This window comes from Zingiber officinale, chromosome 7B (genome assembly GCF_018446385.1).
Source record: "Zingiber officinale cultivar Zhangliang chromosome 7B, Zo_v1.1, whole genome shotgun sequence".
Classification (NCBI taxonomy): Eukaryota; Viridiplantae; Streptophyta; class Magnoliopsida; order Zingiberales; family Zingiberaceae; genus Zingiber; species Zingiber officinale.
Window position 1 is genome coordinate 489,513 of NC_055999.1, and position 27,442 is coordinate 516,954.

Genomic DNA, 27,442 nt, shown 5'->3' on the forward strand with positions numbered 1-27,442 from the left:
ATATTTCAGAATTAATTAATAATCCAATTAATTCTTATTATGAAATAATTAATTAATTAATTTTAGCATCCACTAAAATAATCAATAATGTTCATGTCTACGTGCTATGCATGTGACCCTCTAGATTTTATACACGAATGAGTGTAAATCTATACAAAGACTAAGATAACCATCTAGCAATAATTTTTAGGCACTCAACGTGATAAAATTAATATCGATCATAAACTATAAACCACTATGAACTGATTACTATGTAATTCAGTCTCTTCATCTAAACCTACATCCCAATTAATTCGGTATATTATACATCATTACGAAATTAATTGTTTTACTTGATTTCGAAAATATAATCGACTCCTCTTAAATGATAAATCATTTCTCCCATGACTATATATTTTGAGCCACTAATATTTCTATCAAGCCGCCAAAATGTTAACTCCTAATTCAAGAGAGCGATGAATCCTCTATTGACTCAACACTATTCTCTCTATATTTTGCTATACACTCAACTACCGTATTAATCACAATCCAATTAAAAATTACTTTTAACGGTGTCAAAGCACATAACTCCACGCATAGAATAAATAAAGGTCTCAAGTCAAAAGATCAGTTACACTCGTTCATAAGAGGAAAGATGATTGATGCTTAATATATAGTTTTCTCTTAAGTGGGTCATGTCTAGTGTACCTCTAAAGTCAAGACATCCCAAATGCAACTTAGATATACATCCCTCAGTCTATCTCGGCCTAGTCATACTTAGTGTTGATCTAGATATCAATGTCCTCGCTAGATATCTATCCAATCAAAGACTATTTTAGAATAATATATTCATTATTCTATAGGATTTTATCATTAATCATATAAGTACAAAACAGTAAATAATTAATGATAAATATTTATCTGTATAAAATAATTATCCATAAAATACATAAGCAATGTCTTGACACATAAGTGCACACACTAACCTATATAATTGTAGTTTTTGAACACATGTGTTGATTAAAAACAAAGTTTAAAAAGTAAATTAAAGGAATTCGAGAGTTTAGATGGATTCATTTGTCTTGTGAATATGTAACAAAGTAAGCATATTGTACAAGGTAAGACAAAATAGGCAATCGAATATTGTTGATGTTCTAATAGCTATTCACACCGTTCAAATTGAAAGAGCTCGCGAAGCAATTTCAGTTATCATAAAATTAAAAATAATGATCGAAACATTCCTTTGTTTTTGGATTTGGCTCTCCCCCAAATTGATCCTCCTGCAACGGGCATGATATGTAATTATGAATGCACAAAATAATAATACTATATATATATATATATATATATAAAAGCATGCTTCATTCATGGAGGCAAAAGACGATTTACTCGTCTCTCGTGTCTCCTCCAGTTCATCCTCAGATCAATACGAACGAAATAAATCATTGATAATTATTGACCTAGGATAGTTGAATAACGTATGAGAAGGTTAGACACTCAGTTACAAGCTAAGTCAGGATTAAACCTCTAGACTTCCATCTCAGGGACAAACATGCTCCATTTAAGCCTATTTAATTACAAGGGAGAGAAGGAGGGTGCAACATGTTGCACGTCGGAAGGCACAAAAGCCAGGAGCAAGAGCAAAACCAGAAGCCCGACGGGAAGGAGCAGCAGCATAGAGGGAGGGGGCGGCAATGGCGGCAGAATGAGCGGGAGCACCAACAAGGACGCAGCGAACAAGAACAGCAACAACAGGGATTTCATGATCATGAAATAGTTGCACGAAGGAGTAGTAGTAAAAGCAGCAGCAGCAGCAGCAGCTCTGAGCTTCACCAAGTGGGGCTGGCTTCCATTGCTGTGAGCTCAACCCAGCTCTTTTGAATGCGATCGGCGGGGACCTGGGATTTAATCTTGCTCTCTCACAATGAATTAATCTGTGTGGGTGCAGGTACACTGCACTGGTTGGAGACGTGCGTGTTTTGAACGTGGAGCTCCCATACAAATTGGGATGGTGGAGGTTCTTCTCCCCTATAGCTATCTGCCAATTCGTCCTCTATCCACACCCGGCCCTGCACGACCATATCAAAACAACATAAGAGACAACCTTGCTTCGAGTACCCAATCCCTAAAATTGCCCATCGTTCAAAATTGAGTTCATAAGAAGATGCGGGCAATGGACTTTGTCCATCCTTTAAAACTTCATTGTCAAATAAGATAAACTTGGATTATCTTTTTAGAGATCATTCGGTTGAATGATATTAAACCATTATTCATGCCTTTTTCTGTGTGCTACAATTATTGTGGGGTGCTTTAAATTAATTTTACGGGAGATGAAGATGTTGTCAGCTGGCTTCAAGGAAGAGGTGATTCAACGTTCCGGACGCATTGATATCTAGTCTTAAAGGATGAATTGAGAGAGTGGATTTGAGCATCTAACTTATCTGAGATTGCTTATAACAGTGAGTCTTTGATAATGTTGATGCTAAAAAATGACGATAGAGGATGTTAATATATCTAAAAAGTGATTTCAAAGTTATTTCTATCTTAACAAATGGTATCAGAATATATATGTGATACAGTGAGGAAGATGGCCCCCTAAAAATAGGTGAAAGCAGTGAAGATCAACTGATATGATGGTCAAAATTAGATAGTCAAAGTCACAAGGTTGGATGGACGATGAAACCGCGGATTGTGGATGACCGAGCAGGCCTATAGAGCCGATTGGGCGGACTGTTCGAATGGTCATCCTCCCCACGTGCAGTCGAGGTCCAGAGCCAAGTACTAAGTTACCGACCCACTGCCCTGGTCGATTAGGTCTATGTCCGATTGGGCATTATGTATCTCTCTGACAACAATAAGGCCGAGTGAAGAATATACCAATAGCTCCATTCAGAACGGATGAACTGATGATGTCGCGGTCAAGCGGCTTACGATCGACCTACAGTGGGACCCACCTACATATTTTACCATACTCTTTTGGAAGATTGTGTCGCCGATAATAGAGAATGTTCAGCAAACAAATAGTACTTTAGAAACTTCTAGCCTGTCATATCAGAGATTTAAGTATCCACTTAAAAAAGGTGTTAGAGACACTTTTTGACTTGGAAAACATGCACATACTTTGAGATGTGTGCACAAACGCTATAATAGTACTATAAAATTAAAGGGAGTTTTTCATCCACAGACGATGATATACGATGTTGCACTATTATACGTGCTCTTAGCTACTATTTATATCTACTATTCTTCTCCACTAAACCAAACATTGATTTGAGTGTCGAAAAGTTAACATCAGGACCCTTCCCTGTCCTAGCACTCACGCTCTTACTTTTGTAGGACCTTGTGGAGTATTCTTCTAGTCAACCATAAAGACACGTTCCCGGCTAGCCGCTTTCTCAGCTTTAAGACACAATCAGCATGTTTTCAAATCAAATGACTATTGCTGATATGGCAAGATAAAATTCCCTTATGAATATAGACTTCTTAGAAGAATAAAATGAAATGTGTCGATCTGATTTTGCAAATGAAAACCGGAACTAACCCTGTTTTCTTCAAGAAAAAAAATATGGAAAAGAAAAAACTGGTAAACAGAGATAAATCAAAAGCAGAAAAAAAAATGCCATCTTGATCCATAGACATGTTAGACTCAGAGAGTGCTCTCAGAGAGTGCTCTCCAACAGTGAACATTGATATGCTTCAGTTTGTTTTCTTTTTCCAATTATTATCTCTAGTAATTAATGCAAATCGGATAGACAGTCGAAAATCTCTGAACATCCAGATCAGTCGTTCTCTTTCCACAAAAGAAGCTCGCAATTTCGTCTAACATAAAAACCCACTTATCAAACAAATTCCAAGGGATTTGATCTGTACATATTAATATGCTGTTTTCCAAGTGTCGTTCTCAATTGCTAATAACTAGTGCAGAGTCAACCGACATGAGGATAATTATATAGGGGAATATTACTGAACCAAGTGGGAGAGTAAACAAGCAAACCCAAAGATTTTTTTTAAAATTTCTCCTTCATTCCCCTCCCAAATTCTCTTTCTTTCTGAGATATGTTTGTGGGAATCGAGTCCCTGAGTAAAACTCAATTGTGCATGCCAATGGAGGAAGATTTTGATGCATGAGAATCCAATTCCCCAAGAACTTGATTCTCCCCACCAAGAGTTGACTTGGGAATATAATTTACAAAAGTCTCATTTCTTGGCCCAGAGGTGGTTCTTCATCCAGGTTTATCCTCACGAGCAGCATCTCAGCATGCACTGCTACTAGTTATTTTAGTGCTAGTTAATCTTCTTGATATGAAGGTGAAGCGCAAGCTTTTGGCCGCGTTGAGCTCGGTCGTCGACCGAGCAATCGGGCCTCGGGCCATGGCCGGCGAACGGAGTGTCCTCGCCGAGATCGAGGCCTCCTTGGCCCGGTGCACCAAAGGCGGCAAGCACGACGCCGGCGAGGAGCAGGTGCACGAGATCCTCTTCCTCGTCTCCAACGCACCCGGGTCCATCAATTTCCTATCCCGGAGGCTCTCCGCGCGCCTAGAGGCCGCCGGCCGGGGGAAGGATGATGCGGCGGCGCTCAAGGCGCTGCTGCTGCTCCACCGTCTGCTCCGCGGCGGCGACAGGCACTTCGAGCAGGACCTGCGCGGGATGTGGGCTTGCGGCGAGCTCAGGGTAGACCTCGCCGCCGCCCGGTGTGGGGCGTGGAGAAATGGGTTCCTCCTCGGCTATGCGGCGTTCCTCGAGGAGAGGCTCGGGTGGGCGATCAATCAAGCAGGCGGGTTGCGACCGGCGAAGATACCTTCGGCGGCAGCGGCGTCGCCAGAGTGGGCCTTGTACAGCCTGCGCAAGTGTCAAACTTTTCTCGACCGGGCGATGGATTGCCTGCCGGAGAACGCGTCGGCAGCGAACCCGGCCATGCAGTCGGCGTTCAACATTGTGGTGAGGGAGAGCATCAGGGTGTACGAGAGCTTCTCCGACGATGTGGAAGCGGTGATCGCCGCCTACCCGGAGCTTGACGAGCCATCGAAGAGATCGACGGTGGCGATCATGCGCAAGGCGTGCGCGCAAACCCCGAGCCTCCGTGATTTCTACGAGAGCTACAAGAGGAGAGAGGTCGACGTGATTGGGAAGAGCAACTTGGACTACCCGTACGTTCGGATCGTCACGGCGGCGGAGGTGGCCTCGTTGGAGCAGAGGAGTCGAGCTCCAACGTTGTCTAGAGGAGGAGGGAACAGAGGAAGCAGCGGAGACAAGGAGGACTCCTGCGCCCCATTTTGGAAGAAGTTGGAGACGACGATAAGCATGGTGTGGGTGGAGTTCGACGAAGGAGGAGGACTGGAGGAGGCTCTCTAGCTTAGAGCTTCGAGCTTGGGGACGATGTGATTGCACACCATCGCATTCAAATGAATGCGTGGTGGGAGATCTTGAAGATTATGCATTCTGATCTTAAAGGATGTGGCAATAGAGAATATGATCTTTCATTTATCTATATGCATTCTGACTTTTAATTTGTATGCTAGCAAGCAGGTGGAACTTTCAGGAAAGTGACCGACGCGGTTTGGCATGCTAACTTTGGACATGGAGAGCAAGTTGCCCTTCCACTTTGTGGCCTGGACTTTGGTCCAGGCTGAGTGTTTTGAATGGAGAATTAAAATCCATTTCAGATTCGATCAAGGACCGCAATGTCTTCTTGAAATTTAAAGATAAGATCATCAAACTAAACGACGCACAAGATGAGTGAGGGAGACGAACCTCGAAAGCAAAAATCTGTTGTCAGCAGCATATGGGGCAGCGGATCAAGCCATTCTCGTTGCACTCTCCACACTTCACCTTGTTCTTCTTCGGATCCAACACCTTGCAGCTGCCATTGCAGTCCATGCACATGACAAAGCGCAGATCGCCGCAGCCCTCGCACCGCTTGACCGCGCTCGGCAAGCCCTCCAGCAAAGGCTCCAATTTTGCTTCCTCCTCCAATCTAGCTATCTCTTCGAAGCCGCCGATGCACCGGCCCTTTACGAAGACCGACGGGACCTTGACATCCTTCTTCCCCATCAGCAGCCTCAGCTCCTCCCTGTACCCGGAGTCCATGGAGATGTCCCTCTCCACGACGCGGACGCCGTATGACTTCACCAGGGATCTGACCGCGTTGCAGTCCTCAAAGGTCTTCCTGATGCCCCTGAGCGTGGTGGTGTAGAGGACCACTGCGTTCTCGCCTCCCCCGGGGCACCTGCGCTCGTAGGACTGAAGCAAAGTTGCAGCTTCGAATGCCTTATCGTCCACTGTCCTCGTAGTAATCTTCTTCCCCTCCTCGCAGTGCTGCAGCTCGAACATAGCCACGAGTTCGGGGTCGAACAGGGGGCTCAAGCTCCTCCTCGACCGCGAGTCACCGGAACCCCTCTCGGATCTTTTGCACTTTTCGCTATTGGGGGTACGTTTCCTCGACATCGCCGAAACCAAGCTGATCCACGGCGAGTTGTCCAGGGAACGGAATGGATCGGCGATACGGTGCGCTTCGAAATGCGACCTCTTGGGCTCCGACCGCAATGGGGTGTTCTCCTTTCCGATGGGCCACCTCCTCGGCTTAGCGGGCGACGTCGAGGTCCTAACTTCCGGAGAACGGTGCATCGGCGGTGAGGGTTTCGGGGGTTTCTTCCTCTGCGCCGGAGACCTGCTGGGGGTTTCGGAGGCGAGGTCCCCCATGAGTTCCTGTGCGTCGATGACCTCCGAAGGGCGATCCTCCTCCTCCTCGTCAGGTTGCGGGCAGAAATCTGGCGTCCTGGCCTCCTCTTCGCTGACGCTCCGTTTCGGAAGAGCTTCGGATTCGACGGTGGGTTTCTCGTCCGCATAGTCAAGTTTGAGGGCGCCGTAGGTGGTAGAGGTGAGTGAGACGAAATGGTTAGGACAGACGCCTCCGGCGTCGGGATTATCGACCTCATCGAATAAGACGTCCTCGCCAAGGTCGACGCCGGCGAACAATTTGGAGGAGATGCAACCCATCAGATTCCGCCACTCGCTCCGAGCCTCCGATCCTTCCTCCTTCCGTAACTAATTGAACTCAAAAAAAAAACGTACAAAGATTAATAAATAAATGAATTAAAAATCATGCGTTTGAAATGAAACCGGTTTCGGGCGGGGCCCTCGCGTTCGTCGAAACAAACGCTGAATCACTATACCCATTTGCCATAACCATACGATGCGGCTTTTAAATATTCTGGGCCTCGCTGATAGGTGGGGCATGCGGTGAGTAGGAGAGTGGGGTGTAGGTGAGTGGCTGGATTGTTACGCGTCGTCGTTATTATTTGAATCAGTTAAAATAACGCGTCGGAACGATCTAGTTCCGAAAGAAACCCATCAGGCAATTTGAAATTTACCAGCGACTTTATATCGACAACAGCTTCGAGATCGCTTTTTTCAGTATAACAATCTATGGATTCAAAATCACACCGGTATCCGGTTCTCCAGGTGGGAAAGGACGAAAAAGCCTCATCAAAGTGGAAAATTTTCAAATTTAAATATATATATATATATATGTTTTAAATAAACAAACATAAGAGTATTATGGATAGAGAAGTTTGATGATAGCAATTATTAAAGAGGATAGAAACATAGATGATAAGTTAAGTCCGTAGTGAAGGCTCCATATCTTATCAATAAGAAACCACAAAGCTATTGTAGTACATCCGAAATCAATCTCCAAAATGCTAACAAAAGACCTTGATTTCCAAAATGCTAACGAAAAAGCTTGATGCAGATACGGTGACAAACTACAGCCTCCGCCCCCTTCTTCCTCCCTTTCTGCGCGTGCTATCGGTAGGAATTGGAGTTACATCCTCTGCAATGAGCAACCAATAATGTCATCACGCTTAAAAATTAGGTTTAGCATGTAACTTTGATAGATGAAGAAAATAATTGAGAAAACCACAATAGCTTGCCTAGGAAAAAAAATCGGCACAAGGCCTCAATAAGTTCTTGTAACAATTAGATATGACAAAGGGCATCATTTCCATACACATATATGGGTAGAAACTAGAGAAATATAGCAAAGAGGGAAAAAAAAGGCAGTTAGAAAATTTTCAATTCAAACATCATAGATCAATGTCTGACAATTAGACATGCTAAGAAACTCTGGTACTCAGACTCATCGTTCCTCCTATTATCCGAGTCAACATGGAACGACACTCGCACAGATATTAAAAACCAGGTAAATAAGCCAAACTGATCATCCTCAAATGAAGATTACAAGCAGGAGAAAAGAGAAGATAAAGAACCAGCATCAGAGGTCTGATAATATGAGATGAAAATTTTCTAACAATAAAGTGACTGGAGGAGACTGGCCATCATGAAGAGGAAAGTGAGGAGATGAGGCATGAGAAGGTTGCAAAACATATCACCCAAAATGAAGGGCTGGAAGGATAGGGCATGGGCATAAAAAGAATCACAAAATGAACATAAAGCAAGTCTGAATCCTCAAAATCAGCACCTAAAGACCTGATTCAACTGTCTCATTCCCAAATGCTTCTAAATTATAGTAATACACTTCTTGAATTTCTCAACTTGCATAAATATACTAAATTCAAAAAGCCCTTCATGAAACATTCAAAACCATATGTCTCACTTAAAATCTTACCTAAGTTGGATACTTCTAGCTAAGAGTTATGCAGATAAATCCAACAACAGACAATGTATCATCAAATGACAAATGAGGTTCAAATTTTGTGTTCTCCACCTACTTACTGCAATCACATAATGTCTACAAAACAAAGAATCAACTTACCAATCCGACCAATTTTCATCCCAGCACGAGCAAGGGCTCTAAGAGCAGACTGAGCACCAGGACCAGGTGTTTTGGTCTTATTACCACCAGTAGCACGTAATTTAATATGCAAAGCAGTAATCCCAAGTTCCTACAGAAACAAGAGAGGAACCAAAATAAATCAAGGAAAAAAGTGAAGTAAAACATGATTATTGATATATAAAACTGCTAAATGGAAGACCTTGCATCTCTGTGCAACATCCTGGGCTGCAAGCATGGCAGCATATGGAGATGACTCATCTCGATCAGCCTTAACCTTCATACCACCTGCATAAAGGAAATGCCATTATCATACAACACTGATCCATAAAAAAATTTAATATATAAACATAAAGATGATAGATGATAATAAAATTAAATGGTCAAATAAAGAAAATAATTTGTTTGTTTTTTTACAAATTGCCAATCCACATAGATTATGTCCATCTGCTATGGTCATCATATATCACTGTAACAAAATCAACCACTATTGAACCAAGAGTTACAAAAAAATGGCTTTATAATCTAACATTGAAAGGATATGCACACATAAGAGTCAATTTAAGATCTCGTATAAAGACAAACTTCCCCATCTTAAATGAGAATATCTAGAGAGAAAGGACAAAGCACAGTTACTATATTAGACGTAATGAAAATTGCTATCATGATCAACACTTTAAACATGATTATGCCTGGTATTACTATCAACACCATCATTTTCTATCTTATATATCATTGCATCTACACATCAAATACATATCATACTAATTCGCAGCCTATTATTATCTTTATCCATGTCATAAAATGCACATGGTATCAAAAAGTATAGCATATCAATTGTGGGTAGGTGCAGATGGAGTCATTCTTCATAAAAATATTTAGCATTTAACAGTACTAACAAAACTAAAACTCAAGACAATTGTTAAAAATTATCAACAACAAAGAATCTAAATATTAGTTTACACTTACAAACAGAAAATATTAAAAAAACACAAATTAGGTTATACAATTAGGTTATACAGCATATCTTTACATTATCACTTTTATAAATTAGAGCATAAAACTAAATTAACTTCAAAACAAACAGAAAATCAGCTTCTTATCAAGTATACTTTAGAATGATATTGAGTAACACTAAACAATAAATCTAGGGTAATATGTTTTAAATGTAAATAGAGTTAGACTGCATGTGCACAAGTGTACATGAAATAGAAAAGTAATTCACTAATATCGCAAATCATGGAATAGTTATGCTCATAAACAAACTCTAGAGTGCAATAAAACACCACCCCGCCTGCTCACAATAGAAGGATAATGGTAGTGAGGTAAAGAAAACCTGTAATCCTGACAAGTGTTTCCCTTCCAGACAAATCAGTCACATGCTGCGGAATCAAAAAGGATGCTTTATTAGTGATAAATAAGAAATAATGAGGACTTCAAAGCTGATTTTTCAGAAACAAGTGATCGAGGCTCACGATGAAAGTGTCATTAAATGACGCAAAAATATGGGCAACGCCAAAAACTTGCTCGCCTTCTCGTACAGTCGGGCCAAGCGTCACATTTTCCTCTTTGGGCTCCCTGGTCTTCTTTCTTCCAGACTGCGGATTCATAAAACAAACTCAATCCCTAAGATAAGAATCATAGATATAAACAATGAAAAGCACTCAAATAGCAGAGTCAGAGATTTTAAAAAAAAAACAAAAAAAAATGTAGCAAATACAGGATGAATACAAGTTATGTTGTTCGGAGAAAAGGAAGATAGATGGGAAGATAATGCCCATTCTATACCATGGTCGAAGCGAGAGCTAGAGAGCAACAAGACGGCGGAAGTACCCCTCAATCGAGCAAGAAGGAACAAACCCTAGCAGACCCACAAATTTATAGTGCTCTCAGTTACAATTAAAACTCTATAGTGGGCTTTGTTGTGGGCTAACTAGGCCTGCATTAGTTGGGCTTGATGAAACGCCCTTATATTAATATTTTTAATTTTGGGTTAACTTATAAATTTGTCACATACCTTGTATAATTTTAAATTTATTACAACATTATGACTCTAAGATTAAATGATAATTGAAATGGATATTATATTTTAAAGATAATTGCTAAATAGGGCTGTGCAAGATATAAAATTTAAAAAATTAGAAGTATTTTTCTCTCTGTAAAACTATAACAGATTTTGTGGATTAATTTAGAATGTATTCCGTCTTGAATTTTAATTACTTTCAATATATTTTAAAAGTCTAGATCTATTCATTCTAAATTTTTATAAATTTCATAAAAACCTAATGTTATCTGTTGAAGAGGGGCCCTACTAACGAGTCAAAATAGGAGAAAACGATTGGCGTAGAGGTCAAAGTCAGAGCAGTCAAAGGTTTAGTCCCATGAAGCAGATAAACTAAGCCGAACAACCTGCACAAGCCATGCCTGAGTGGCGGGTCTCGGAAAGCAAGCGTCGAGCGACTAAGGCTAACAGACAAGCCACAACTCCCCAGACGAATGTCCTCGCTGAGCAAAAAGCATATCCGGTCAGACAAAAAATAATCCTCCAACACTTGTAAAGCCAAGTGAAAAGCAGGACGATAGCTCTCTCTCATTTATCCTTGTGGGAGTTTGTACCACTGATAGCGGAGCACGTCTAGCAAGTAATCGTACTTTTAAAACTTCCAGACTATCACATCAAAAAGTTGTATGACCGACTTAAGGAATGATGTCAAGGACACTTTTCATTTGTCTTTTCCTAAAATACCTAGGAAACGTGCATATACTTTGAGATGCGTGCACAAACACTGCAGTGACATTATAAAAGAGGGTTTCCGATCTACATATGGAGGTATGCGTAACTTCATCATTCTAAACAAAAAACTTACAATCGAAAAGACTTTCACACAATATCAAAGTTGTTTAAAGTAGTTCAAACTTAGGTATAACAACTATTTTAAGCTTATGCGTCATAACTTTGGCTTTGGATGAGATCTTAAGACAAAGAAATTCATAACTCTTGAAGAAATACGGAAAGATTGTTTTAAGCTTAGTATTCTATATTTAAAATAATAAAAATTACATTTATGATTAGAATTATAACTAGTTTTAACACTTGCTATTTTTCAGTCTTTGCAGTTTCACCCGAAACATGAACATTGTCGAATAAATATTTTTGAGGATTATAAAGATCTGAGAATTGCAGTTGGAAATGCAACTACTACAGGAAAATACTCGATGAGACTAGGAGATAACACTAATGCAAGAACATTAGAGGTGGAAGGAAATCGAAGTACTAATTTGTTAGATGATTACATGTTTGATCACAATACTGGTGAATCCATGCAAAGTGATAGACAAAAATCTTCATACGAGCCTTCATTTTTCGAGAAGTCTGCTCCACCATTGCCATCTCAACCCATAACTTCGAAAGTTCCTCCAACCACTAGAAAATGAGATAGGATCGAGCTTGAAGAAAATCAAGTACTTTTAAAAATACTAATGCAAATGTTATGTATAGACTCTCTCACACTCTTGAGAAGGTGACTTCTAAAATAGAATCAATAGGGAATGTAGATGAAGGTTGTTGGGACACTATCAAGGAGGTCCCAAACTTGGATCATCGTACTCGATACAAAGTACTTGATTTGCTGACTACCTAATAAAAGAAGATTAATTTCTTGAAAATGACCATTGAAGAGCGTTTAAGATGAATAGACTATAAATTGAATGAATGAGTGAATTTTGGGGCATAAATTTACATGTTTCAAGTTGATTATCAATTATATCTTGTTTGATTATCAATTATATCTTGTTTTGGTTATAAGTGAAATGATTTTCATAAATTATTAGAGTTTTTTTTTTATTTTAGTTTCTTGTTTGATATGAGGTGGTTCATTTAAATGTCAAACATTAACATGCATGAAATAGAAGAAAAATGAAAGAAGAGGTATTGGAAGAAAAATTAAACGAAATACTTAGGTGTTTGTTAGTGGAATTTTATAAGATCTATGGGAATTGGTTGAGCATATAGCTTATATGCATAGCGAACATGTCCATCATCCCTTAGATGGCCAACAACTTCCAAAGGATATCATTATATTCATAGAATATTAAAAGAAAATCATTGCAAAATTCTTAGAGAATGCACCTTGGTGTACTTTTAAAATTGTGCAACATCCTTATAGAAAAAAACATCATTGCAAGATACAAGATACTATTTGATTCATAAAACATTTGATCGATCATACTACAATACTAGCCAAAACTTTAACCAGGTGTTGAAAATATTAAATTCCATTGCAACAGATATGATGGTTAAACCTAGATCTGTAGTGCCTGAGAGAATAATGTAGAATATAAGATTTTGTCCTTTCAAGTAAGTAAAGAAATTCTTCTTTTATTTCTATTACTATTATTGTTATTATTTTGTCATTGTTACAAGATTGCGTTGAAGCTATTGATGGTAGTCATTTCCCAGCAATGGTGCTTGCACATCATACTAATAGCTATCGTAATCGTCATGGAACAATTTCTCAAAATGTTTTGGCAACTTGCAACTTTGATTTAAAATTCATATATGTGCTTAGTTGGGGAGGGATCTATCCATGATTCAAATGTTTTGACATATACTTTATCCAGAAATAATGAACTTGAAGTTCCACAAGGTATATATATTTTATTCTGTATGTTGTTTGCTTATTTTATTTTATTTTATTTGTAATTTTTCAAAATTACATATGTTATTTATATTTGGTCCTTTGATTTCATGAACATGGTTTGATAGGTAAATATTTTTTAGTGGATGGTGGATATCTGAATCGGTGTCAATTTTTAGCTCCATTTCAAGGTGTACGTTATCATCTCTAGGAATTCACTGACTAAGGTCGTCACCCAGAAAATGAAAAGATGTTGTTCAATCTTTGTCATGACTTCTTGAGGAACGCCATTGAGAGAGTATTTGGAATATTAAATCATGATTTAAAATATTCAAAACAACTCTTCCATTTTTATATACAACACAAGTTGAGCTTGTTTTGGCTTGTACTGGATTGCATAATTTTTCTTCATAATGAGTGTCATTATGATGAATTTTTAGTTGAGTCAGATAATGAAGTTTTATCATCCTTGCCATAACAAGTTCATGATGTTGATTGATTTGATCAATTATTTGCTACTTAAGAACAACAACGAACAAATGCTAATGCATGAAGAGCTACAATAGCAAATCAAATGTAGAGCGATGTTCATCATATTAACAATAACGAACCTTAGATTTTTTTTTCTTTTCTGTAAATCTACAATTTTTCATGAAAAAATTTATAAATAGCTGTAAAAATCTTACAAAAAAGTAAATAGAACTCTATGAAATTCCTTTCCACAACTATGTGAAACTTTATAAAAATTAATAAATATCTATCAACTCTACAATTGTCTATCATTAAAAAAAGTCAAATGACCATTAAATCAAGTGATTAGAAACTTAGAGGAGAGATTTCTTTAGAATCTTTGTAATAATAGGCATATTATAGCAGTTGTCGATGGCATATTATAATAAAGAAAAAAAATGATGACAATTTATAATCTGTAATCTACACTGAAACTTTTATATATATATATATTCTTCCTATATATATATATATATATATTCTTCCAAGCAAAATAAAAAGATGGCTCTTACACACGACGTTTATCAATCTATATAGGAGAATGTGAAGGAGACTAAAAACAACCAAATTTCCTCTCAAAATATAAATTTTTTTAAGTGAATATATAAAGTCAATATCGTCAGTTGTTGCTTGTATTGATCGGACTAATATATGCTATATAATTTGACGTACGTATTACAAGGGTTGTGTGTAAGAAACAGACTTCTACTATCCATATCTAGCCAATTGTTTGTGTATTGGAAAGCATAGTTCCAAGTAACATGAGCAAAAACACGCACCAATATCATAATGATATCACTACTAGTAAACCTAGCACCAATTGTATACCTTCAAACTAATGGCCTAAGAGGGAAGATAAATACAGACCCATGAATACTAATTTGGGGTTTCAGCTGTTCATCCTGTGTGCCTTCCATGCAATTGTTTTAACTTAGTTATTTCTTTCCTTCTCTTTCTCGCATCCGCTGCAGTTCTGGTTGTTGCCGTCATCGAACTTGATACTTTATCAGGAGGCCATGTACAATAACCCTGCAATTCTTCTGCTATATCTTTATCTTTTTCTTTATCTTTATCATGGCACAAAGAAATTTCATGGCATGAAGTAGGTCTTTCAGGAGAAGGCCTAAGGACCTCTTTAGCAGCAACAATAGTTGCAGGATCCTTTGGAGCTCGGCGAACTCCTTGCAAAGAGAGCCTTTCCATCACGTCCAGTTGGTTGCGAGGTTGCTTTAATTCAAGCTCGCTGCCAATTTGTTCCACATCTTTGCTTTGGGTCGATTCAGAATACATTGTTGATCCAGAGACTTCACGAGGAAGGGGGTAATACCAAGAACAAGGCATGTAATGGGATGGCATTGATCCACTTATGTAGCTAGAACCACCTTGTTCAAAAACAGTTGCGTCTTGAGGGATGAAAGGCCGAGGAGGATACATAACCGATAAGACAGGTGTTTTCTCATAGGTGATAAGCTGAGGCTTGCTTATCAATGGCGTCGAAGATTCTGACTTAGATGTCGTCACATCAGGATTTTTCTCATCCTCAAACCTCATAGCCCTGGCAATCTATGGAAGAAGAAAAAATTAAGATGATTTTTCATCTCAAATACAAATTAATTAGCATAAACTCTAGAGAAAGTATGCCAAACCTGTTCTTTTAATTTTTCATTTGCATCTTTAAGTGAAAGGTACTCTTTCATAGCCAAATCTTTTTCCTACAATCAATGACAATTCAAAAATTCAGAAGGAAGTTTATAAATATGTCAAATATCACATTACAACCTCATTGATAAAGGAACAGGGCAGTGAAAACAACTCTAAACTAACAAATATGATAAAGATGTTGTTGCTTACCAATTTCATATTCTCATTTTCCATTGACAAATCAACCACTTTTTTCGTTAATTCTTCTCGAAGAGCCTAAAATATTCATCAAGCAAAAGTAAGCACATTTGGAAAAATGTTGGATGTAAAGAAAAAACATAGTTTTTCACCTGACGCCGACGAATGGTCTGCCTGGCTGACTCTCTATTAGCTAAGACTCTGCGCAATCTCCGTTCTTCCTTTTCAGCCTGTAGGTACGTACTGACATTATTTTAGTACTCACTAACATTAGTGTGAATAAATTTACAAACCTCTGTCAAATTTTGCTTCACTCTGGTACTGCGTGAAGAAGAGGGACTACTTGTACTTGGGATCTTGACACTCGATTTGATCATTTCAAAATTTTGATTGATGTCTATCAATTCTTCTACCTTATCAGCAATGTAATCTCGGCTACAGCCAGGAGCTGAACTCGTAACCTAAAGCAAAGGTATACATGCTCACTGTGATAATAAATTAGAATTTGCTGAAAGATTCGTCAATGTTTTTTACTGTTCTAAGTCTAGATGAGTGTTGCCTCGCATCGAGAATAGCAGGGGTCTCACCTCCTGGTCCCGGAAGTGGACGCTGCGTGGCTGAGCCATAGGAGGCGACTCGCTCTTGATCCGCTTCCTTGAGCTACTGCCTTCGCCACCGCTCTCTGTCGCCGCTGCACCGGCGAGGTGAGCCAGGGCTTGTGCCGCGGCGAGCTCCATCTCCGCCATCTCGCATGGCGGCGGCGGAGGCGGCGAGGCCATGGAAGATCGACTCGCGCGCGCCCACCCTGTTTCACTTTCGGCTTTAAAATCGATCCAAACTTAGGAGAAGAGTCGAGGGGCGCAAAATGAGCACCGACTCAGTTGCGGCGCCAGGCGATGGCTGCCACGTGGTCGGGGGCATCGCGCTCGTCTTACGTGGTGAATCGGGAGGAGGGTCGCCCCTTCCTGGGGTGCGACGTGGGTCAGTTTCAGTTCGCCGCGTGTTAGCGCGGCAGTCGCCGGATGCGGTGGCTCGGTGCTTACGCTGGATGCAGACGCAGGAGCCATGAATCGGAGCTTCCCTTCCCGGATTGGAGGGCTGGGATGGCAGGCGGCAGGGCGGCAACTCGACGTATCAGAACTAGAGTGGACTCCCGATCTCCCATCAAAAGAAGAAGTTGCTGACGTGTTGATGGAAGATTGACGATTTTGTCGGGATATTCCTGCCTCTTCAGCATCGTATTAGATTCGGCCATTTAAGTGTTCCAACTTGCAAGAGTCACCGCCATAAATTTCAAGGAGGTCTATAAATCGCCGCCGCCGCTGCGGCGGCGGCTCAACTCATCCGACACACTTTGATTCATTTAAATGGGCCACATTTGGACAACAGCAGCACCTACAGGCGGACAAAATTCCTTTAAAATTTTAAATTTTAAATATATATATATAGAGAAATGTTATACTGGGCGACGCTTTATGCGTGACCGTGAGCGACGCGCAGACGTGGCACCACCAGCTCGGTTTCACTACAAATATAATAATCCATGGAAATTATTCTCTCCCTTTCTCGCCTTTGTTCAAAATTTCGGCGGCGCTTATTACCAAAAATAAAATCTCCCTCGCCGCTCTCTCTCTCTCCCTCCCTCTCCCTCCCCGCTCTCTCTCCCTCGCTCCCGATCCCCTCCGGCGTCCGTCCTCCGGGCGACCTGACGCTTCTCCGGAAAGTTCAATATTTTTGGTCTGCCTCGCCGCTCCCCCCCTTCCCTCGATCCCTCCGTCCAAACTCGTCCCTCGCGCTCCCGGTTGTTGGTTGCTATTCGGAAAACCTAGAGGTTCCACTGTACGAAAATTTTGTACAAAGGTCTGAACCTTTTTCTAGCTACCATGTGTTCTTTTAAATTAAATTTTGGATCGCCTGCGGAACTTAACACGTTTGATCCAAAACTTAATCTATTTGTTCTTTAAGGTTTAGACTTGGATCTCCTGCGGAACTTAACACGTTTGATCCAAATCACCTAAGTTATTAATTCCATTAAATATTAATTTCCATAATTGGTTCCTAGTACTGATGTGGCGAGGCACATGACCTTCTTGGATATGGGAACAACCACCACCGACTAGACAAAACCTTTTATGGAAAGCTAATATTTAATTTCCTAAAATAACTTTAGGTCAACCAAAAGGAACAATCAAATCACAAGGAAAAGAAAAATAAAAGAACACAACTTCGAAAAACATATTCGAAATACTAGAATCGTAAGCCTCTTGTATTTGGTATTATTTCCATAAATAATTAGCATGATGCGGAAAGGAAAAGTTACTAGTTATACCTTCTAAAAAGACCTCTTGATCTTCTATCGTATTCCTCTTCTAACCTCGGACGTTGTGTGGTCAACGATCTTCCGAGATGAGAACCACCAAGCACCTTCTTCTTCCTTGCAAGTTTCGGCCACCACAATTCTCCAAGAGAAGTAGAGGTCCGGCCACCACCACCAAGCTCCAAGGGATGCAAGAAACAAAACCACCTTTCTCTCCTTCTTCTCCTAGCTAGAACCGGCCACCATCAAGAGCTCCAAGAGAGGTTGCCGCCGGCCATAAGAAGAAGAGAAGAGGAAGAAGCTAGGGCCGACCACCAAGGAGAAAAAGAGAGGAGAAGAATAATAGAGTTGATCACCCGTGAAGGCACCTCTACCCCCTCTTTTATAATCCTTGGTCTTGACAAATAAGAAAATTTTAATAAAAAATTCCTTAATTCTTTTGTCATAAAAAAGAAAAATTATTTTAATTAAAAAACAATTTTCTTCTTTTAATAATAATGGCCGGCCACTTCTAATTCCCCAAAACAAGGAAAATTTAATTCACACAAGAATTAAAACTTCCTAATTTGTTTCTAGAAATTTATAAAAATTTCTCCAATAATTTTTATCCCTTCATGATTGGTTAATAAAAAGGAAATTTTATAAATTAAAATTCTTCTTCTAAACATGTGGATAATTTCCAAAAGGAAAGTTATCTCTAAAAATTAAAATCTCTTTTCAATCTACAAATAAGGAAAGATATCAAATCTTTTCTTAATCTTTTGTAGAAACTAATAAAAGAGAATATTTAATTTTTAAACTTCTCTTTTAAATTATTATCATGGTCAAAAAGGAAAGTTTTTCTTAAAAATAAAATCTCTTTTCAATCTACAAATAAGGAAAGATTTCAAATCTTTTCTTAATCTTTTGTAGAAAGTTTTAAAAGGAAAGATTTAATTTTTAAACTCGCTTTTAAAACTATGATATCCACATAAGAAATAATTTTAATAAAAAATCCTTTTTAATATGATGTGGCCGGCCACCTAAACTTGGGCTCCAAGCTATTGGCCGACCACCTTAAGGCCACCCTTTAGGCTTGGCCGGCCCTAAGCTTAGCTTGGCTGACCCCTATTGGTTGGGTAAGAAGGTGGGTATGTGGTGGGTATAAATCTCTATATACAAGAGGCTACGATAGGGATCGAGAGGAGGAATTTGTTTTGGTCTCCCGATGAAATTAAGCTTCCCGTGTTCGCCCCGAACACACAACTTAATTCCATCAATAATAATTCATTCCACTAAAAAACTATTATTGAACTACCGCACCAATCCCAAATTACATTTTGGGCTCCTTCTTATTATGCGTGTGTTAGTCTCCCTGTGTTTAAGATGTCAAATGTCCACTAATTAAGCGAGTTACTAACAACTCATTTAATTAATATCTTAGTCCAAGAGTAGTACCACTCAACCTTATCGTCATGTCGGACTAAGTCCACCTGCAGGGTTTAACATGACAATCCTTATGAGCTCCTCTTGAGGACATTCTCAACCTAGATCACTAGGACACAGTTTCCTTCTATAATCAACAATACACACTATAAGTGATATCATTTCCCAACTTATCGGGCTTATTGATTCATCGAACTAAATCTCACTCATTGATAAATTAAAGAAATAAATATCAAATATATGTGCTTGTTATTATATTAGGATTAAGAGCACACACTTCCATAATAACTGAGGTCTTTGTTTCTTTATAAAGTCAATATAAAAGAAACGACCTCTAATGGTCCTACTCAATACACTCTAAGTGTACTAGTGTAATTATATAGTTAAGATAAACTAATACCTAATTACACTACGACCTTCCAATGGTTTGTTCCTTTCCATTATGGTCGTGAATTACTGTTTATAATTTATAAGGTACTGATAACATGATCCTCTGTGTGTGACACCACACACCATGTTATCTACAATATAAATTAATTGAACAACTACATTATCATAAATGTAGGCATTTGACCAATGTGATTCTTATTTCTAGATAAATGTTTATACCAAAAGCTAGGCTTTTAGTATACACTCTAACACTGGTCGGAGAGTTGCTCGGCATCTTCAATCGCAGGTCTACTGTGAGATCCTACCACCTCACTCCAATTTAATTTCTTAATCCACACCGTTATTACCTTGTGAAATCGGTAAAGATGCACCGCGACTTTGCTCCCATTTCTAACCGTTGCATCAACTACTACGACTGATGAAACCGTGCTTGTAGGATATGACTTGGATTGGTCGTGGTAGAAGGTCGGAAGGACTTATGCTACGACCTGGATGGTCGACGGCTCCAACAACCGCCTGCTCTCCGGTGGACTTTCATTTGCTCCTACAAGGTGTAGCAGCTTCATGGGGACGAAGCTGCTACAACGTGTAGCAGTTAACTGTGCATGAAGCTGCCACACCTTGTAGCAGCTACCTTGTCATTTTCTAGCAGAGATTAACGTACTCGGTACCCATAGTTTTCATATTGTCTATATCAACCCGATTCAAAAATTATTTTTAAAAAATTTTTTCACTGCTTCAGCGCCTTTCCTGCTACAGATTGATTGGAATTCTCTCTCCTTCGCTCTCTCCGTCTCCCTCGTCTTCGTTGAAGGTCGTCCGGCTGACCACTTGGGCCCCTGCCGGGAAAGTGAAAGGCCGGCTGCACCAACCGCCTGCTATCTGGTGGACTTTGATTTACAGCTACAAGGTGTTGCAGCTTCATGGAGACGAAGCTGCTACAACGTGTAGCAGTTAAATTTACGTGAATCTGCCACACCTTGTAGCAGCTAACTTGGTTAGTCGGATTTCTAGCTCCTCTATTTTCTAGCATAGATTAACACTACACTTTAAGATTAACCCTCTATTTGCAGCTACAATGTTGGTTTGTCGGTCTTCTAGCAGGCCTATTTTCTAGCAGAGATTAACCCAGTAGCAGAGTTTTCATCTTGCTAAAAAAAATGTGAAAATGTAATATGCGATGTTGCACTAGCTTTGCCTTGTTTTTGTGCCACGTGTTGAAGCAGTTACTTCGACTAATAAGCACTACACATTGTAGCAGTTACCTCAACATGTAGCTGCCACAACTTGTTGCAGCTAATGCGGTAAGGCCCATTTTTAGTAGCAGTATTTTTGTAAAAAGATTAACCCTAAAAATATTTACTGGTCATGTCTTTAATTAAAATTGCTTAATAATTGATTTAAAAATATTTCAGATGCTTCAGCGCCTTTGATTTTATTTGCTTTGCTGCGATGCGGTGTAGCAGCTACCTCGGCTAATAACTGCAACACCTTGTAGCAGCTACATCTACATATAGCTGACAAAACATGTGCCAGCTAAATTCGAAAGTCCTATTGTTGGTAGCCATGATTTTCTTATTGTACACAGATTATCAACATGGAAAAAAAAGTTTTTAAAATTATCTCCTCTGCCTGAGCTGCTACGGTTAGTTTTTCAATTATTGTGATAATATATATTTATAATGTTCAAATACATTTTTACCCTCATAGATCAAAGTTTTTAACCCTAAACTCGCCGTGTGACAAATATTTCGAAGGAATTTCTTCGATAGTTGTTCGGTGGCCCACGGAGTCTTCATCAATCAACCTCTCTGCTCTGCGACATTCTTTTTGTCATTCGAAGCTTCGCCTTCATTGTAAGTAATAAGTTAGAGTTTATGTTCCAAAGCTTCGGCTACTTGGATATTTTGAATATTTAGGGTTGAGAACCGTCTCCTAGCTGCTAGGGGTTTAATGTTTTTAGGTCGCTCACCAAAGATGGTTTACTTTCAGGGAACAATGAGTTTAAAACAAAAATATATATCTTTCGTGGTGCAGCTCTTGTCGTTGAACTGTTACAAAATGAAACAACTCGCTTAAACACTACAGTCTCCATTGTCTTCTTACAAATGTTGCAGCTACTTGACACTAACTGCTACAACGTGTAGAGTACTCATGTTAAGCACAACTAGTCACATTGTTATATATAGGAGAGATTATAGAACTTGTAATGTATTAGATTATGGTTACTTATAACAGTCTCAGGTTTCATATTATGGTTGATAATATAGAGATTATAGACATGGTAATATATTAGGGTCTGGTTACTACTTACTAATAACAATATTGGGGTTTATATTATGGTTTATAATATAGAGATTACACATAAGGGAAGTGAGTAGCATTATGAGCTTATGTTTGTGTTTGACAGAACTAAATGGCGAGCCAGAGAACTGCAGCTTCCCGTGCATATTGCAAGAAAGTGCACTGGAAAAGTAACTACCCTCACTTCAAGGGGTTTATATCATCACTCCACATAACCGACCGACAGCTAGAGATGATCAATGGAAGCCCATTTGCTTGGGCATTAGCCATGTATGAAATTGTAAATATTCGTAGTCTTATTCAAAATATGTTTGACAATTGGGACGTGCAAGCCAGATGCTTCATCTTTCATAACAAGGAGATTAGCTTCACCAGGAAAGACGTCTCATTGATACTTGGACTTCCAGACCACGGCGCTGAAGTTATTTTGCAACAGCATGCAGCTACCACCCCATTATTTCTACAACACTTCCATAATATGGAGTGTACACAGAAGGAGCTGGAGAAGAAGATGATAAACCTCAGCAACCAACCTCCCTCTGCTGAAACCGATACTCTGTTTTGTCAATTATTAATATTGTATTTCTTTGTTAGTGTTTTATTTACTACTACTAGCAGCATATCTAGATTACCAGTACAATCACTAATAGACTGCGTAGATGATTTTGCCAATTTAGGTAGGTATAATTGGTGTAAGGCTATATATGACTATATCAGTCCGCGGCTGGGGGCCATTGGTTCGATGCTTTCACTGAGGGTGAAACCTGAGGGCCTTGCGGGAATGCAAGCTCCCATGCTCAGAGGGTTCACACATCTCCTTGCTATAAGTCTCTAAATATAATGATAGTCTCATAAGATAAATCCAGAATGTATCAAATTTTGATAGTTTTTATTGTATTGCAGGTCTGGATGTGTGAACATGTCAGAATAATGGATCCTTACAGACAGCATGCCCTTCCAAGAATATGCAGATGGAAGTGGTCAGGCTCCCGCGTGGAGACAATAAAGTCGAGGATCGCTGAATTACCTCCTGCACAAATAATTGTTGATTTGCAACCTTCGGAACTAGAGACACACCTGCTCTCAAACGATCCCCTAGAAGATATTGTAGAGCATATAGATCAACAAATTGCAGAGGGGTTTATACAATTAGCTTGGGAGGGCAATGCTGATCAAATTCTTGAGCAATCTAATGAAGAGGCAGTCGATGCTCAGGATATTCCCCACCAAGTTCCTGTACAGGCAGCAGAATGTATGGAAAAGTCGTATTGAGGTCCAGAGCCATTTTGTGTAGAATATGTTGAGGAAAAAGAGGCTTGTACAAAATGTCAAGCCTGGGAGGCAGAAAAATCTCGACTGGAGTCTGTGGTTGAGGGCAAGGACCAGGTCATTGCCCAGATGGAGCACATAATAAGTGAGCTAAATCAGGAGAAATTTTTTTTTGCCAGTGATGCAGAAAAATCATTAGCTTCCAAGGATAAAATAATAGATGAGAAGGACAGAAGTATAAAGGTAAAAGAGCAAAATATAGCAGAACAAGAGAGGAAAATCAAAGAGCTTGAAAGTCAGTTGCTTGCCAAGGTTATTCACCCATTACCTGCCACGCGGCCAGTACCCAGGACAAAGACTTGTGCTACAAAGAGAAGGAAACCCCCAACTGGCAAAGAGATTAAGGGATTGCACTTGGCCAAAAGGAGTAAAAGAGTAATTTTTGAAGATGAGCATGAGGTAGAGAAGGCCAAGGGCAAAGGAGAGGCAGTTGGGGAGGCTCCTGTTAAAGTACAAGAAGGCCATGCACCATCTACTGATGTAACTGCCACATCTTCATCGAATGAAAATTTGTCTACCCTTACCCAACTTAAATCCAAAATACTTAAGGTACGGGTTAGGTTGGTTAAATGTGTCTTCTATTACTCTTAATTCACATTTGAATACTCACGTTGAAACCTTGCCTATATATTTTGTTTCAGCAATCGAAGTCATATTTTAAGAAACATAAAGATGTTGTTGTGGCAGAGACGTTGTTGAAACTGAGGCAGCTAACGTGAGTTGGAAGTTTCTTGAGTTATATACCATTTGATTGTGAACACAAGGTTATTTATCTTGGAAGTGGTTTTGCTTAATTAATAGTGAATAAAACATTTCATTGTATTTAAGTAAATCTACTCCTGCACCTGATATTAAAGTTTATATAACACATATAATTTAGGCAACTGCTTTAAGTGTAGCAGCTATTGGGAGGGGTGACGTAAACAAAATTAATGTAAAGGTTTTTTTTTTAATTTTGTAATGCGATACGCTGAGAGTTTAATGTATCGAAGGCCAACAAATTTTGGACAAGATGGAATGAGAGAATTTAGTTTGCATGTGTTAGAGTGTATACTAAAAGCCTAGCTTTTGATATAAACATTTATCTAGAAATAAGAATCACATTGGTCAAATGTCTACATTTATGATAAATGTAGTTGTTCAATTAATTTATATTGTAGATAACATGGTGTGTGGTGTCACACACAGAGGATCATGTTATCAGTACCTTATAAATTATAAACAGTAGCTCACGACCATAATGGAAAGGAACAAACCATTGGAAGGTCGTAGTGTAATTAGGTATTAGTTTATCTTAACTATATAATTACACTAGTACACTTAGAGTGTATTGAGTAGGACCATTAGAGGTCGTTTCTTTTATACTGACTTTATAAAGAAACAAAGACCTCAGTTATTATGGAAGTGTGTGCTCTTAATCCTAATATAATAACAAGCACATATATTTGATATTTATTTCTTTAATTTATCAATGGGTGAGATTTAGTTCGATGAATCAATAAACCCGATAAGTTGGCAAATGATATCACTTATAGTATGTGTTGTTGATTATAGAAGGAAACTGTGTCCTAGATCTAGGTTGAGAATGTCCCCAAGAGGAGCTCATAAGGATTGTCATGTTAAACCCTGCAGGTGGACTTAGTCCAACATGACGATGAAGTTGAGTGGTACTACTCTTGGAGCTAGATATTAATTAAGTGAGTTGTCAGTAACTTACTTAATTAGTGGACATTTGTTATCTTAAACACAGGGAGACTAACACACTCATAATAAGAAGGAGCCCAAAATGTAATTTGGGATTGGTGCGGTAGTTCAATAATAGTTCTTTGGTGGAATGAATTATTATTGATGAAATTAAGTTGTATGTTCGGGGCGAACACGGGATGCTTATTTTCATCGGGAGACCAAAACCAATTCCTCCTCTCGGTCCCTATCGTAGCCTCTAGTATATAGAGATTTATACCCACCACATACCCACCTTCTTACCCATCCAATGGGGCCGGCCAAGCTAGCTTGGAACCCAAGCTAGGGCCGGCCAAGACCAAGTGGATGAGCCATGTAGGTGGCCGGCCAAAGCTTGGGTCCCAAGCTTAGGTGGCCGGCCACTAGAATATTAAAAGGGATTTTTATTAAAATTATTTCTTATGTGGATATCATGATTTTAAAAGAGAGTTTAAAAATTAAAAAATTCCTTTTATAGCTTTCTACAAAAGATTAAGAGAAGAGATTAATCTCTTTCCTTATTTGTAGTTTAAAAGGATGGTTTTAATTTTTGGTAAAAACTTTCCTTATTTGTAAATCATCTAACATATTTAAAAGAGAGTTTAAAATTTGAAATCTTTCCTTATTTGTTGATTAAAGGGGATTTTAAATTTTAAGAAAACTTTCCTTTTTAACCATGTTCATGATTTAAAAGAGAGTTTAAAATTAAATATTCTCTTTTATAAGTTTCTACAAAAGATTAAGAAAAAATTTGATATCTTTCCTTATTTGTATATTAAAAGAGATTTTAATTTTTAGAGATAACTTTCTTTTTATCCACCTGTTTAAAAGAAAGATTTTAATTTATTAAATTTCCTTTTTATAAACCAATCATAAAGGGATTAAAATTATTGGAGAAATTTTTATAAATTTCTGGAGATAAATTAGGAAGTTTTAATTAATTAAAACTCTCCTTGTTTGTAGCTTTTATATGGCCGGCCAAATAAAATTGAGAAAGAAAATTATTTTTAATTAAATAAATTTTCCTTTTCAATGGCAAAAGAATTAAGGAAGTTTTTATTAAAATTTCCTTATTTGCCAAGATCAAGGATTATAAAAGAGGATGTAGAGGAGGCTTCAAGGCTAACGAATCTATTCTATTTTTCTCCCTCTTTTCCTTGGTGGTGTGGCCGACCCTTCCTTCTTCTCTTCTTCTTCTCTTTGTGGCCGAACCTCTTCATGCTTATGGAGTTTTAATTGGTGGCCGGATCTAGCTTGAGGAAGAAGGAGAGAAAGCCTACATCCCTTGGAGCTTGGTTGGTGGAAAAGATCTTCATCTTTTGGAAGCTTTGTGCTTGGCCGAAATTTGAAGAAAGGAGAAGGTGCTTTGGTGGTTTCTCATCTCGGAAGATCGTTGCCCACACAATGTCCGAGGTTAGAAGAGGAATACGGTAGAAGATCAAGAGGTTTTTCTAAAAGGTATAACTAGTATTTTTTCTTTCCGCATCATACTAGTTATTTTTAGAAATAATACTAAATACAAGAGGCATACGATTCTAGAGTTTCGAATTTATTTTCAATATAGTGTTCTTTTGTTTTTCTTTTCCTTGTGATTTGATTGTTCTTTTCGGTTAACCTAAAGTTATTTTAGGAAATTAAATATTAGCTTTCTATAAAAGGTTTTGTCTAGTCGGTGGTGATTGCTCCCATATCCAAGAAGGCCATGTGCCTCGCCACGTCAGTACTGGGAACCAATTATGGATATTAATATTTAATGGAATTAATAACTTAAGGTGACTTGGGTCGAACGTGTTAAGTTTCGCAGGAGATCCAAGTCAAAACCTAAAAGAACAAATAGATTAAGTTTTGGATCAAACGTGTTAAGTTCCGCAGGCGATCCAAAATTTAATTTAAAAGAACACATGGTAGCTAGGAAAAGGTTCAGACCTTTGTACAAAATTTTTGTACAGTGGAACCTCTAGGTTTTCCGAATAGCAACCAACTGCATGTTGGTCATAAAATTTTTAATTGCAAACACTGGATTAATGACAAGGTGGGGGTGTAAAGGTATTGATAATCTGATTGTAAACGTATTGTGAAACTGATTAGAGTCAAAACATTTGGCTTCGTGGTGTTAATTTATTTGTAATACTGCTGTCAATGCCTTGCGAAGATAATACATTATATAGCAGCTAAAGATTATGTATATTAAATGTGGAA

General features: G+C 38.8%; 4 protein-coding genes across 4 annotated transcripts; 1 reads left to right on the top strand and 3 right to left on the bottom strand.

Annotated features, from left to right (window-relative positions):
* Positions 1–1,410: 1,410 nt before the first annotated feature.
* LOC122004872 (uncharacterized protein At3g28850-like) lies at positions 1,411–7,054 on the bottom strand. The gene is made up of 2 exons (XM_042559704.1): positions 5,731–7,054; positions 1,411–2,048 (listed from the first exon to the last, which is right to left on the bottom strand). The coding sequence occupies exon 1, from the start codon at positions 6,973–6,975 to the stop codon at positions 5,752–5,754; it is 1,224 nt and encodes a 407-aa protein (XP_042415638.1). The 5' UTR covers positions 6,976–7,054; the 3' UTR covers positions 1,411–2,048; positions 5,731–5,751.
* Positions 1,582–5,331, top strand: LOC122007381 (putative clathrin assembly protein At1g33340). The gene is made up of 3 exons (XM_042563251.1): positions 1,582–1,836; positions 1,928–1,996; positions 4,288–5,331. The coding sequence occupies exons 1-3, from the start codon at positions 1,582–1,584 to the stop codon at positions 5,329–5,331; spliced, it is 1,368 nt and encodes a 455-aa protein (XP_042419185.1).
* Positions 7,055–7,539: 485 nt separating the features above from the next.
* Positions 7,540–10,667, bottom strand: LOC122004873 (40S ribosomal protein S14). Its single transcript, XM_042559705.1, has 6 exons — positions 10,559–10,667; positions 10,246–10,368; positions 10,107–10,152; positions 8,973–9,058; positions 8,753–8,882; positions 7,540–7,810 (listed from the first exon to the last, which is right to left on the bottom strand). Exons 1-6 carry the CDS (start codon positions 10,559–10,561, stop codon positions 7,743–7,745), a joined length of 456 nt encoding a protein of 151 aa, XP_042415639.1. The 5' UTR covers positions 10,562–10,667; the 3' UTR covers positions 7,540–7,742.
* Positions 10,668–14,613: 3,946 nt separating this feature from the next.
* LOC122003448 lies at positions 14,614–16,585 on the bottom strand. Its single transcript, XM_042558550.1, has 6 exons — positions 16,344–16,585; positions 16,050–16,217; positions 15,909–15,986; positions 15,769–15,834; positions 15,564–15,629; positions 14,614–15,480 (listed from the first exon to the last, which is right to left on the bottom strand). The coding sequence occupies exons 1-6, from the start codon at positions 16,533–16,535 to the stop codon at positions 14,815–14,817; spliced, it is 1,236 nt and encodes a 411-aa protein (XP_042414484.1). The 5' UTR covers positions 16,536–16,585; the 3' UTR covers positions 14,614–14,814.
* Between the last annotated feature and the right edge of the window lie 10,857 nt (positions 16,586–27,442).

Coding starts and splice junctions, on each gene's coding strand:
- LOC122004873 (XM_042559705.1), bottom strand. Junction 10,153..10,245: donor CATTTAATGACACTTTCATC/GTGAGCCTCGAT, acceptor TTGATTCCGCAG/CATGTGACTGATTTGTCTGG. Junction 8,883..8,972: donor ATGTTGCACAGAGATGCAAG/GTCTTCCATTTA, acceptor TTGTTTCTGTAG/GAACTTGGGATTACTGCTTT.
- LOC122004872 (XM_042559704.1), bottom strand. CDS start 6,975: ATGGGTTGCATCTCCTCCAAATTGTTCGCCGGCGTCGACCTTGGCGAG.
- LOC122003448 (XM_042558550.1), bottom strand. CDS start 16,535: ATGGCCTCGCCGCCTCCGCCGCCGCCATGCGAGATGGCGGAGATGGAG. Junction 15,987..16,049: donor TGAAGCAAAATTTGACAGAG/GTTTGTAAATTT, acceptor ACGTACCTACAG/GCTGAAAAGGAAGAACGGAG. Junction 15,835..15,908: donor AGACCATTCGTCGGCGTCAG/GTGAAAAACTAT, acceptor TGAATATTTTAG/GCTCTTCGAGAAGAATTAAC.
- LOC122007381 (XM_042563251.1), top strand. CDS start 1,582: ATGTTGCACGTCGGAAGGCACAAAAGCCAGGAGCAAGAGCAAAACCAG. Junction 1,837..1,927: donor TGGGGCTGGCTTCCATTGCT/GTGAGCTCAACC, acceptor GTGTGGGTGCAG/GTACACTGCACTGGTTGGAG. Junction 1,997..4,287: donor TACAAATTGGGATGGTGGAG/GTTCTTCTCCCC, acceptor CTTGATATGAAG/GTGAAGCGCAAGCTTTTGGC.